Source organism: Aplysia californica, unplaced genomic scaffold (genome assembly GCF_000002075.1).
Source record: "Aplysia californica isolate F4 #8 unplaced genomic scaffold, AplCal3.0 scaffold00183, whole genome shotgun sequence".
In the NCBI taxonomy this organism is placed as follows: domain Eukaryota; kingdom Metazoa; phylum Mollusca; class Gastropoda; order Aplysiida; family Aplysiidae; genus Aplysia; species Aplysia californica.
In genome coordinates this window covers 752,464-766,323 of record NW_004797453.1, presented here as the reverse complement: position 1 = coordinate 766,323, position 13,860 = coordinate 752,464, and the positions used below count along the sequence as shown (strand labels likewise).

The window sequence follows — 13,860 nt, the reverse complement described above, 5'->3', positions numbered from 1 at the left end:
TGTTACTCGTCTGTTTTTTCCAGTGACTCTCCCACAGACTGGAGGTGTACTTTTTTACTTTATTTTTAAAGTCAGTCTGTGGGAGAGTGTTTGTCGTTGATCCCAGCAGAAGGGATGAATTTTCAGTTATCACAGACTCTCAAGCTAAGGAAATAACCCAACTTTGGCGGCCACTTTCTCCCTAGTTTTACCTCTGAAACCAGGTGACCCCTACCTCCTTCAATCGCCAATATCTTGACTTGTATCCAAGGTAAATGATATACATTTTTTATTAAAAGCAAGTCAAATGGACAGGCTATAAGACGACAGCAATAACTCCTCATGCCCAAAAATTGATGAGCGCCTGATTCAAGTACGTCATGACACATATGTGAGGCATTGTGGTGAAATCAGGCTCTCATCAAAATTGTGAAATCAAATTTTTCCAACCAATTTTCTTTTTTCGGCTTGACACCTTTTATATCAATTTATTTTAAAACACATTTCTGTGAGGATTTTTACTGAAAAACATTGGTTAGAGGCACAAAAAATGTCAATTTACAGTTTCCAAGGACTCTCAGGCTATGGAAATTACCAAACTGTTGCTGCCATTTTCCCACTAATTTCATTTCTGAAGCCAGGCAACCCTGACCACCTTCAATCGCAAATATTTAGACTTCTATTCGACATAGATGGATACTTTGTTCACCAAAAGAACAGGCTTTAAAATGTTACCTATAACCCCACATGCCCAAAAATTAAACAGCCCCTGATTCCACAACGTCAACGTTGCGACACATATATATTATACATCTTCAAGCGTGGAGAAGTGCACCGTCAATAAATCGATATTCATACATAGAATGCAGTACGAAAGTCTTACTTTTTCCCTGGTAGTTCCTGGAGGAATCAGCAAGCTGCAACAACTTAGGGCTCACAACCTGTTTCGCTTCCCGCAGCACTGAGATCAGGTCTGGTGCCTGTTTGATATTGCCAGGGGTAAACAGAGTGTAAGCAGTGCCAGTGTTGGTTGAACGTGCTGTCCGTCCAATACGATGAACATAGTCCTCCGAACAGTTTGGATAGTCGAAGTTGATGACAAATTTAATGTCTTCCACATCTGTTGAGGGCATTGAAGAGTGCATTGGAGGACCAATTAAGGTTTAAAGTACTCCTGAAAACAATGATTTAATTCTATAAAATAATAGATAGGCCCTACTATTACTGACTCTTCCTCTCCATCTCAACAAAAATCATCTTTACACCAATAGTTAGCCACTTCTCTGAACTTCACATACCCTTCAAACATAGTTACTGAGTGTAAATCCATCTTCCAGTGTAACCCATAAGAGCCATTGCCAAAACGTCACCCAACTGAGGGGTAGGCTTTTTAGAACCCCAAAAACATTATTTAACTGCTAAATCTACTTGTTTTTCTTGTGTAGAGCAACTAACGAATATCTCAAGAGATAACATGCAATAGCATTAATTCATGAATTATAGGGGTGTTCTTTCTTTCCAAAAACGTAATTCTGTGCAAAGCCCAATGGAAGCCAAATAAATTTAAAAAGAACTGGACTTGTGTGCTTAATTTTGTATCCCCCCTGTAAATAGGAATGTATGGCTTCTCTCACGCATGTTTTTCTTTCCATTTCGTCCTGATACATTGCCCATGGGACTATAGTAAAAAATCGCGTTTCGGTTGTATTGTATGTCGCGCAAAACTGTTGTTATTAAAACAACATCATCCTTGGGCTAGGGAGTGAACGGGGGACTTGTTCTTAACTTATATAGACACTGGAGCTACTTTCAATTATGTGAACAGGCAAAACATTAGTATTAATTGCCTAAGTCTACAAAAAAAGTAGTCCCTTTCAAGGTAGATCTATGTTGTCGTCACTTTTTGCTGACCACAACGCAATCATTTTGTTTCGTTGTCTTCTCAATTTTAATAATATCTTCCAGCCAGACTAAAACACTACCCCCCTCCCCTTCGTTTGTTAACTCCCAGCAGTTCATGAGGTACTAACTATATCGTATAAATATATATACGATAGCTGGTGATGTGGTATTTCGCCCATAAAATACATTTACTTTTATAAAGAAAGTTTTTGTATGGTATTTTTATCAAATAAAAAAGACTAAATAGACTGAAAAATATAAAATAGGTATTAAAATTGATGGGTTTTATTATAAAATTCTCGCTCTGAAATTTCCAGTTTCAAGGGCAATAACCGAGAATTTGTAGAATGCACAAGAACAGCCCTCATTTCTTTATTTTTCAACAAAATGAGTTGTCTTTTACACATTACATGCAAAACTGAATGTACTTTCTTATCAAATTAATGTAAACTTTAAATTGTAAATTTTTTTTCTTCTTTGTCATTGTTGGGGCAGTCCGATTTCTATTTCTTCATCTATTATTAGTAACACAAAAAATATGTCACACCTCAAGAAAGCTTGACAAATATGGAATCTATTGGCTAGGTCTGAAAGACCATCTAATTCCCTTTCTATTGGTATATGTCTATCCGGAACAGATAGATTATTGCAGGAGGCTTGAGAGCAAAAAGTCATGAAATTTCCAGATTCAAGAGCAATAACTAAATGTAGGATGCACTTGTATAGAATGGCACTCATTTCTTTATTTTCCAACTGAATGGCGTATCTTTGACACAAAATATGCAGAACTGAATGCACTTTTCCATGAAAAAATTGTAAACTCTAAATTCTCAAAAACACTTTTTCCCCACTTCTTTGTGACTATTGGAAAAGTGTGATTTGTTTTTGTTTCTATGTTTATTAACAAGAAAGAAAAAGTCCCACTTCAAGATAGCTAGACAAAAAATGAAATCTATTGGCTAAGTCTGAAAGACAATCCAATATGTTCATCTGGAGTAGATAGATTATTGCAAGGGGCTTGAGGGTATGGAGGACCCCAGCGACATAAATGAAAAAGCCAAAATATTCAAAACTGCTGGGAGTTAAGCAACTTGAAGCACATCATAATACTAATAATATTAACAGATTTCATTTATAAAGCAAGGATGTTGTTTCGCTCTCAGCCTGGGTTGGTCCTGACAGGCAGAGTTAGAAGCCTGCTCCTTAAACGATTTAAATTGGGTCGATGGAAACATAAAAACGCCAAAATTTTTTTTTTTTAAGCAGCCATTTTGGTTGGGTTCTATTTAAAAGGACACACACTGTCTATATAACTCAAATCGACTCAAGGACTGATTGACTTGAAGGGCAAAAAAAAAGCCGATCTTCTGTGCACTCTGCCTGAATTCTACAAGACAAAGGTGGGGAGGTTGAATGGATAAGGGAGGGAGCAAATCAGTCACAAGCTTTAGATTTAGGCCTAGCTTGCAGACACATGTGTAGGAGAGAGATTATAAAGCAGCTACCCAGTGGGTGCCATGTCCCATGTGTACCTCCGGCAGCTAGTCTGCTCGTGGCTTAGTGGGGCAAATTTACATTAGTTTTAATAATAAAGTGTAAAGTGCATAGAGCTTTCTGTCCAGCGGGGATATGCGCAACACAAATGCTAAATATTATCTATTATTATATAAGGACTGTAAAACTCAGACAGTTTGCAGATGGTGACATAAATGTGCAAATATTTTACTTATATAGAGGCTTTCTTTTTAGTGAAAAGGCAAAACCTGGCGATAAGTGGGGTTGGCGGTACAACAAGGTTTGACTGTTCAAATGATATCATTTGAATTATTAAAAAAACATTTCCAGGGCAAACATATTGCCCAAAAAGCTGCACGATGCTGGATCGCCCTTTCTCAACTTGGCAAAATTACACCTGTTAAGCACCTTCCAAATAAGTCCCTTAAATTAAATAACTAATTTGGTCTTCAGGTACCCCACCCCACCCCCCATCCCCAACACACACATACATTTAAAGCTTGCATCCATGGGCTTACACTACAACTAATACCCCATAAAAAACATCCAATCAAAGTTGTGTTCCTGAAAAATGTATCCCAAAACATGAAGATATTTGTTCGGTCCATAGTTTGAGTAAAGGGATGCACATCAACACCTTTAAAAACAGTCATTTAGTGCTGAAAAAAGAAAAACAGACAAACAGAAACAACAGAGTGAAAGAAAACAAGGAGCTACCAATGGCACCTACCAACTACAGCTTGTTCATTTTTGTCTGTCCATGTTAAAAAAAACTCTAGCTCATTTATCAATTTAAGTATGTCCATGAAACTTTGCACGGCACTTCTTCAGGCCAGCAACCAAACAAAAATTTTTTTTTTTTTAAATCCAGATCCAGTTAGTATTAAAAACGTTTTTCTCTGTGTCTTACATTAAAATATGCTCTTTGGATGCATACATAGGATCACTAAAATAAATGACTTACAGTAACCTTGCCTATAAATTGCTCATTTTGAAACAGCAACACCACCCTGCACCCCCATTTCAGTAGTGTAAGCTTGTAGACTTCATCCCCCACTGCAAAGACGTCTCCAAAATGACTTACTCCGTCTTTTTACTTGTATTTTCTCAAGCGTACATTAAAATGTGTTGTTGAAGAAAATATGCCAACTGTAAAATGTTTTAGGTGTATGTATAAATCCACTATTATTTTTTACTTACTTTAGGCTTACATCAAATAAAATGGGTTGGAACCTTAATTTGCAGTGATCTTTATGAATGGGCTTTTAGATTCTGTTGGTCATCCAACTTTTGGACCCGTATGCAAAGATTAACCCTATCCGTACGTATTGTATCCATATGACGGGGAGAACTCTGTGCCACCACTTTCAAAGAGGAAATTTACTCATTAATCCGATCCGTACGCTTTGCATAGCAGTTTGTCAAAATGATTCTTTGAGAAATACTGAAATTTTCAGAGATCTTCGTACTAGAAGTATTCTAAAATGTGAAAAATACAACCCCGGGGGGTACAAAATGATACGGATAGGGTTAAACAAAGCGATTTCATTTATCTTGTCTTAACCGCAGTCAGAAAAGAGTGAACAAGCTATAGCCTCTAAATATGAAGATAGGAAACTCCAACATTGGCGTCAAGACTCCTTAAAATCTAATCACACTGTCAAGTTCACATTCACTACATCATGAAGAAAAATTTGTTCCATTTGAGTCGTCCCTCTTTAAAAAAACAACCCCGTAACCTTTAGAATCAAATCAATTTTTTTCAACCAGTTGTTGCTCCATGCTTTATGTTATGATAAATATTTTTAACAGTACTTTAGATATCATCCCATTTGATGCAGAGGGAGCCACAAAAATTATGGACAGAGAGGAGACAAATAAGTGTATGGTATGGAGGCAAATTCCCAAACTAAAAATCCTGGTTTTATTTCACCTCGTCTGATCACATGACTTTAGCCGCGAACAAGCGAAAACAGTGAGAGCCGTATCACCTACAGAGATGGTTGACTAACGCGCTTTAAAAAAATTTGGAAGGGGTGGTGTGGCAGGTTGAGGGGCTGAGAGATCCCATTTATTGCAGCCATATTTTGTAAAGTTTGGCTCAAACAATTTGCAAGTCAGGTCAGTGAATATTTTTCACTTTGTGAGCACAAAACGCATGGGACACTGGTGGTAGAGAGTTGTGCTTGTTCATGGCACTTATCTTAAACACTAACGACGCATTAAACATTAACATAATCCCACAATAAAAAAAGACAAAGATTTACAACAAATATGACACAGACTATAACTGAAACAAGAGTGCCATATAGAACTTACACAAGCACAAAAGAAACTGCAGCGACCAGTCTGTGATGCCCATACTTGTGCCCACGTCCCTGACATTGCTCACGCTTGCACTGGCCCCCAAAGGAGAAGGGCCTGCTTGGATTTCAATGGCGCATTTCATACAGGTCAGTCTTGCAACCAACAATGGTATGCTATGGAAACAGCTTAATTTGGAAATTAACAATCTATTCAGCATCTCCAGCTCCCTCTGGGTGAGTGGAGACTGATGGCAAGAGAGGAAGCCTTTGTCAGCCTGTAGGTACATGGGGCAGGGGGCGCAGCGCATGGAGATAAGGGAGCTGACCCGTCAGAGATCTCAACCAGTCCTTGAACTCCTGCCACACAGGAGACCACCAAGTGTCTAGTACTTTATCCTGACTTGGTCCCACAAGACAGAACTGACAGTATACTAATCAGTACCCTGCCACTCCGGCAGGAGACAGAAAAAAAGTATCCAATGAACATCAGGCCCCCAGAAAAGGGCAGTCCGTGATCACTGGCCCATAAGAGTAGAGGGTCATGAGGAAAGTAGGCAGAGAGTATTTGGGATGTAGGTTGTCTCTCCTATTTCTCGCTGCACGGTTGTCCAGTCATGGTCAGAGTCCAGACGAGGCACCAGCTCTGTTGAAACACACACTGGGCAGTTAGGAACCTAACAGGTGACAGAAAATAGTAGACTAGTTCACACAAAATGCATCAAAACTACATAACAAGATACTCTGGGGTGATCTTGTAGGAAGGTAACAAAAAAATATGAATACTTGATGCCAATTAAATGATATGCTTTGGTCAGGCCATTCAAAGGTTTTAAGAACCAGACCTCAAGCTTTCTAAAACAGCTGTCAGAGATCAACCAGCTTCAACTAAAGGCAACAAAATTAACCGCTAAAAGTGGGTGGGTTAACAACATTTTTTTTAAAACTGTGGGAATCTGACAATTCACACCCCTACCCCCTTTCCGCCTACACACATCAACCCAATTTCCGCCTACACACATACTCCCCCCCCCCACCCCCACCCCCCAAAGAGAGGGGTGGGAGAGAGAGAGAGAGAGAGAGAGAGAGAGAGAGAGAGAGAGAGAGAGAGAGAGAGAGGGAGAGAGAGAGAGAGGGAGGGAGGGAGGGAGGGAGGGAGGGAGGGAGGGAGGGAGGGAGGGAGGGAGAGAGAGAGAGAGAGAGAGAGAGAGAGAGAGAGAGAGAGAGAGAGAGAGAGAGAGAGAGAGAGAGAGACATACTTTAAAAAAATATTTAGTATACTCTGGTCATCAGCAAATAGAACCTTGTTCAGTTCAGTGATGTTGTCATTTGCTGTTTTCGGGACCTTATCCATTTAAGTGATGAAGAGAAGCAGAGAGAGAGCACACCCTAGTCTCAGCCCAGATTTGATCGGGAACCAGTCCGATAATCGTTCTGTTGATCTTACGGCACACAGGCTGTTTTTATAAAGTGCCATGATGTTTTCCAGCAATTGTCCTGTTACACAATATTCCTCTAAGACTTCCCAAAGTTGACATCTATTTACCCGGTCAAACAGATGCTTTTTCCTGGTCCACGAAGACGATACTGAGGTCTTTGTCATGTGCAATGGCAGTCTCACACAACCGTCTTAATGCAAAAATAGCGTCAGTACAGCCCCTGCCTTTTCTAAAGCCAAACTGGAATTCCCCGAGTTGAGTCTCTACAATTGGTCTCTTTCTCATTTCTAGTATCTTGGCAAACATTCAATACTATTAGAAATCTAATACATGCAGTAATGAAATTTGTAATGCACTGACTGACAAAAGAATTAACAGTTTTCATTTTTACCATATTCCAAGTAATATATTGGCTTTTGAATAGTGCAGATGAATTCACGATTTCATCAGGTGACCTACGATATGTGGCCTAAATAAGGTCAGGTGGGGGGCTAGCTTAAAAAGGCCATATGTGGCCTAAATAAGGTTAGGTAGGGGTTTTTAGCTTATATAGGCCATATGCAGCCTAAATATGTTAAGGAGGGGGTTTAACTTATATAGGTTAATAAGGTTAGGGAGGGGGTTTAGCTTAAAGAGGCCATATGTGGCCTAAAAATAAGGTCACCCTTCAAACCTTTATTTATTTGGGATGTTGAAAAGGCAGGAGGGTTGGCGCACATTGGAGGCAGTAGAGATGAGGAACTAAAATGAAAGAATGAGAAGTGGATACGCCGACAGCATATCGCTGTTGCATGAAAAATATTCAGTTACTTAGGAAAGAGTTGCTCTTTGTTTTTTGTTTGTTTGTTGTTGTTGTTTTTTGGGGGGGGACAGGGATGACATTAATGTAAGACAGACAATTAAAATTAAGAACACCAAAGAAAGAAGAGACACAAGTTTCTCTGGCACCCCGATCTAGACTTGGACAGCCTTCCTTAAAGATTCGAAGTAAACCACACACATGTCCCCGCTTACAATAAACATAAGAACAAAAGTCATAATAAAAGTAGCATGCATATTCTCCTGACAAACATACTTTGATAATGTGAACAATCTTTATACACTGCACTAAACCAGTTTATCCCCCCCCCCCCCAAAAAAAAAAAGTAAAAAAAGGAAACAGCATGTAATATCACTTATCACCGTAAACTACTGGTTCATCACAATTGTATGTCACCACATCTTCATTCAACGTATTTTGCTTTGTCCATGAGTGCTCCTGACTTACCCAAACCCCGTGAAGCAACATCAGTGGCAAGGAGAATGGGAGTTTTCCCACTGCGGAATTCTGGAAAGACAATATGAAAACAAGATGACTATACAAAAGTTTAAATACTTGTTGGAAGCTTAAAAGGATGGCATTGGGCATAAACATTCTGCTGGCATCAAAATATCGACTTTCAATAACATATTTTGAGGTAATTGAAATAGCTAAGAATCTATAAGAGTTGAGGAATCCTTTCAAACAATAAAGCCAAGCCATTTTAACCCATTCAGTAACTGCTGAAACCGATCGCTTCTGTTTCATAAACAAAGTACCACAAACGCCAAAATTAGTGGTGGGCGTTCAATAGTAGTACTAGTACTCAATACTTATTAAGAATGATCCCCTTAGTAGTCTCCGCCTAAGACCCCGGTGTTCGGGAGAAAGGAAAATGCGGGATCTTAGGCAAACCAGGATCTTAGCCAATTGACCTGGAGAAGAATCCAAAGGCCCACAATATCCTATTACTTTAAAATTAACTGATGTGACTCCTGGGCACTAAAAGTTATTTTCAGAAGTCAGTTTTTCCTTTTTTTTTTTGTGGGGAGGGGGCTTATTAAAAGATATTGTGTCACGTGGGAACCAGTTGGCTTCAGGCAATGCCCCCTACCAAAAATGTTTTGCTTTCCATCTCTGACAGAGTTCCCAGCCCATGTCATTATGAATCATAAATCATTGTGTTGTGACCACACTGACTAAATTTTTTTTTAATGAAAGGCATGTTCACTGAATGTTATTTCTGTAAAGTTTTATTAAAACTGGTTCAAAGATAACCGAGTCATTGCCGTTTTAGTGGGTCCTCTTTTTATTTAGACCTGGTATTTAAATATTTCGTCACTTAGTCAACACTATTCGATACTAAAGTTTTGGAATGTCATGTAGAGTTTTTCTTTTTTCTAAAAAGGATTGAGATGTTCTATTGCAATGGTTACCTTTCATCAAAGCATAAAAACAGCCTTCAAATATATTACCCCACACAAACTGACTATAAACACGATTACAAAATTTCATTTTGACAGTAGTGTGTAGTGAAGAAAAAAAAGAAAGATCCTGCATAAAAAATGTTTAAAGCTCTGCATTGGCTTCCAGTTGATAAAAGAATCCAGTACAGAGTTTCTACCATCTGTTATAAATGTCTTAAAGATAAGACGCCATCATATCTATCTGAGGGGGCTCTTGTGGCCTAGAGGTTAAGGTGTCCGCCTCTTATTCAAAGGTCCTGGGTTCGAATTCGGGTAGCGACGGAAAAATCTTCTTCTCTAAAAAAGTAAAATTGTCTCCTTTCACCTCCTATCCTGCTCTCTAGCAATGTTCTAATGTCTGCTCTCGTCTCCACTTTCAGCCCCCAGCGCCTCACCTCCTTTGCCCCCTCCTCTGGGTATCTGACTTTTTCGGAAGCCTTTCTACTGCTACTCCTTGGCTCCTTCTTACTGCTGTCTTTCAGCCACACTCCTGATCTATGGTAGGAAAGATCTACACCTAGCCTTCTCAGACAAGGGCAAAAAATATCTGTGGTCCCGCCACACGAGCAAAATTCAAAATTTCTTAATAACCAAAAATGTTTAATGTGTCCCGCGCACTCATATGACCATAATATGAATATGCAGTTGCAAGCACTGTATAACACTTACCAAAAATTTAAAAAAAACAACAACAAAAGAAAAACAACCAATACCAGTCTTGCATCTAGATTGCTTGATTGATTGAGTAGGTGTTTTACTGCACTATCGACTCAATTTTGGTCATTTAAGTGCCAACAGGTTTTACTGCAACAAATCTAGGATCTTGTCATGTTTTAGTAAGAGTTTTTCTGCGCTCGCAACTGCACACGGTCATATTTTCATCATCATACTAAAAGCAAAAGGACGGACAGACATTTATGAAAATGTTTGTAAATGTGGTAAAGACTCTTATACTTGTATACATTTGTATTAACATTATTTATTTCAGTGTATGTATATACACCAACAACGATAACTTAATGTTTTCATATCCTATTAAACAGTCTAATTTCTTTAATATAACTTAAAATTTTTCTCGGGTTAACAATGTCAAAAAGAGTTTTGACATTTTTACATTTAAAGTATTTTGTATGTATATAATTGAAGTCGACACATTTCTTCAGGATGTGCCGAACTGTAAAGTATGTGTTGCACGCCACGCAAAAAGGAGCTTACTCTCCTTTGAGTAAATGTTTGCGTGTGATGTGCGTGTGTCCGATTTTTAATCTTGTGTAAATAACATTTTTTCTTCGGGGGAGAGACATGGGTTTCCTGGGCGCAAGTTTCAGTTGAATAATGGAGTTTGTTGTGTATTTGTTGGTTCCAAATTTGGGACCAGGAAGATGTGATGTGTTCTTTTACTTCCAGTTTCCTGTCAGAGAAAGGGGTTTTATTATTTTTATTTTCAGGTAGTTTAAGAGATTCTTCGGCAAATAGGTCAATGGCTTCGTTGCATCAATGCCTACTCATGGCTTGGAAGTCAAGCTATTGTAACAGTTTTTCCAGATTGATGTAGAAAATGCAGTTCTTCGCAGTCCTGGTGGAGTTATAAGGAGCGTGGGAGAATTTATCGCGACTACTCAGCATAACAATCGCAACTTTGCGTTCCGTGTTTTCGTCCTTGACGACGACACTGACTGCCTTCTCAGTTGCGACGCTGCAGTTCGTCTGGGACTGATCTCTCGAGACAGAATAGACTCCGCCAACCTCGTGTTCGGCGATGTGGGAGCTAAACCTATATGCTGCGAGCCACTGAAAATCATCTTGAAAGAAGATGCACAGCCATACTCCGTGAACGTTGCACGTCGGATTCCCATTCCACTTATGGACGAAGTCAAAGCTGAACTAGACCGCATGGAGGCTGCATGTGTCATTGAGAAGATCAGTGCTCCAACTGACTGGTGCGCGCCCATGGTCCCGGTCGGAAAAAGGTCTGGTAACGTAAGAATCTGCACAGATCTGAAAAAGCTCAACCTGTCGGTGAAGCGTGAATGATTCATGCTGTCCACTATAGACGACATCTGGTACAAACTCAGCGGATCAAACACATTCAGCAAGCTTGCTGCAACTTCTTTTTGGTAGTTGGCGCTAGACGACGACTCTGCGAAGCTGACTATTTTTATTACCCCGTTCGGTCGGTACTTCTACAGACGTCTCTGCTTTGGAATCACCTCTGCGCCTGAGATATTCAGCGCACGAAGCAAGACATTCTAGCGGGCATAGACAGTGTTGAGTGCTTTATGGACGATATCCTCCTGAACACGGATGGTCAGGAGGAAATGATAATCTGAAAAAGAAAGTCTTCCAGCGGCTAAAGGAGCATGGGGTCAAGTTGAACAAATCCAAGAGCAAGTTTGACAAGGATGAAATTGATTTTCTTGGACACATCATCAGCGGGAAGGGTGTAAGGCCAAATTCATCCAAGGTCAGCGCCATCACTGAGATGCCAGAGCCAGACAACATTACAGACTTACGACGAGTGCTCGGCATGGTGAACTATTTGGGCAGGTTTGTGCCAAATTTGTCAACAGTCATGAAGCCGTTCACCGATATTCTGAATCACGATGCTGAGTGGGCGTGGACTCCAGCGCAGTCATCTGCCTTCACTGAAGTCAATAAATTGCTGTCGTCAGCTCCAACACTCGCCTTCTTCCACATGAGGAAGCCTGTCGTTGTAAGCGTTGATGCAAGCAGCTATGGACTGGGGGGAGTTCTCCTCCAGGAGGACAGGGGGGGATCTTCAGCCAGTCGCCTACTGTTCCAGAATTCTATCTAGGGCCGAGAAGAACTACGCTCAGATTTAAAAGGAACAGTAGGCGGCCACCTGGGCGTGCGAAAAGTTCGATCGTTACCTCATCGGGCTGCCTTCATTCACACTGTTCACCGACCACAAGCCCATTGTGCCCCTGATCAACTCTATGGAACTGAATGATGCACCTGTCCGCTGCCAACGGATGCTGATGAGGATGATGCGCTACAGCGGAAAGACAGAATACACCCAAGGGAAAAACATGACTGTCGCAGACTCCTTGTCCCGAAGTCCAGTAGTATGCACCGAACCTGAAGAATTTGATGAAGAAATCGAGGCTCAAGTCGATGCAATCCAGATGTCATGGAATGCCAAAGATAGCAAACTTGACGAAATGAGAAACAAGTCTCAACAGAATCCAGCGATCAGTGCTGCGATACAGTACACCAGAAGCGGTTGGCCGAAATTCATCCAAAACGTAAAGTCCAAAGCTTGCGACCTCTACGCAGTCTCCAGTGAACTGAGCGAAGTCCATGGACTACTCGTCAGAGGTAACTGCATCGTAATCCCCAAGGCAATGCGAGGAGAGATGCTCGGCAGGATCCACGACGGTTACCTCGGAGTGTCGAAGTGTCCAGAACAGGCTGAATCTTCCATTTGGTGGCCTGGTCTCAGCTCCGAGATACGGGAAGTCGTCTCAAGATGCGACCATTGCCAGCGGAAACGTCCAGCACAACCAAGCGAACCTGTTAACCTGACAGCTCTACCTGAGCGGCCGTTCCAAATGGTTGGTGCTAACCTCTGCAACTACAAGGGACATGACTACCTGGTACTCGTGGACTACTTCTCACTGTACTTGGAGGTGGCCTACATGTCAGACACCACCTCAGAGACTGTTGTGTACAAACTGAAAAACATCTTCGCTCGGTTTGGCATTCCAGAACTACTGGTGACTGACAACGGTCCCCAGTTTGTGTCAGACCGTTTCCACAAGTTCGCCAAGGGCTGTGGGTTTAAACACACGACCAGCAGTCCTCATTTTCCCCAGAGCAACGGCGGGTCGGAGAGAGCAGTCGAGGAGGTGGAGAAAGCCCTGAATCAGGACGACCTATTTCTCGCATTCCTGATCTACAGGTCTACACCGGTGTCACCGACGGGGGCGAGCCCAGCGGAACCTGCTCTTGGGCGATGCCTGAGGGCGACCCTGCCAACTCTACCGTCAAACCTGAACCAGCAGGTCTACGACAGGACGAAGATTGCAGCCAGAGATGCTGATTCGAAGCCTAAGTACAAACAAGCTTTTGACAGACGTCACGGAGCCCAGAACCTCCCGGAGCTGAATCCTGGTCAGCTCGTCCTGCAGAAGCTGGAGAACGACAAGGAGTGGCGTGGCCCTGCGGTTGTGTGCACCAAGGTCTTACATCATACAGTCTGGGGATCGCGCTTACCGCCGGAACCGCAAACACCTGAAGCTCTACGTCGACCCTCCTTTCATGGGATAGACGGACAGATAGAGAGACAGAGAGAGAGAATATGTGAGTGTGTGTGTGTGTGTGTGTGTGTGTGTGTGTGTGTGTGTGTGTGTGTGTGCATGTGTGTGTGTGTGAGAGCGTGTGCGTGTGCGTGTGTGTGTGTGTGTGCGCGTGTGTGTATCAGCACAAAATTGCAT

The 13,860-nt window shown here is 41.4% G+C and overlaps 1 protein-coding gene across 1 annotated transcript in view; it reads right to left on the bottom strand.

Moving 5' to 3' along the window:
* Window positions 1-13,860, bottom strand: part of LOC101864619 (ATP-dependent RNA helicase dbp2) — a 69,005-nt gene that overhangs the window by 18,766 nt on the left and 36,379 nt on the right. The window contains exons 11-12 of the mRNA XM_005098455.3: window positions 8,406-8,465; window positions 863-1,099 (exon numbers count right to left, since the gene is read on the bottom strand). Coding sequence (XP_005098512.1) covers window positions 863-1,099; window positions 8,406-8,465 — 297 coding nt within the window. The remainder of the gene's footprint in view (window positions 1-862; window positions 1,100-8,405; window positions 8,466-13,860) is intronic.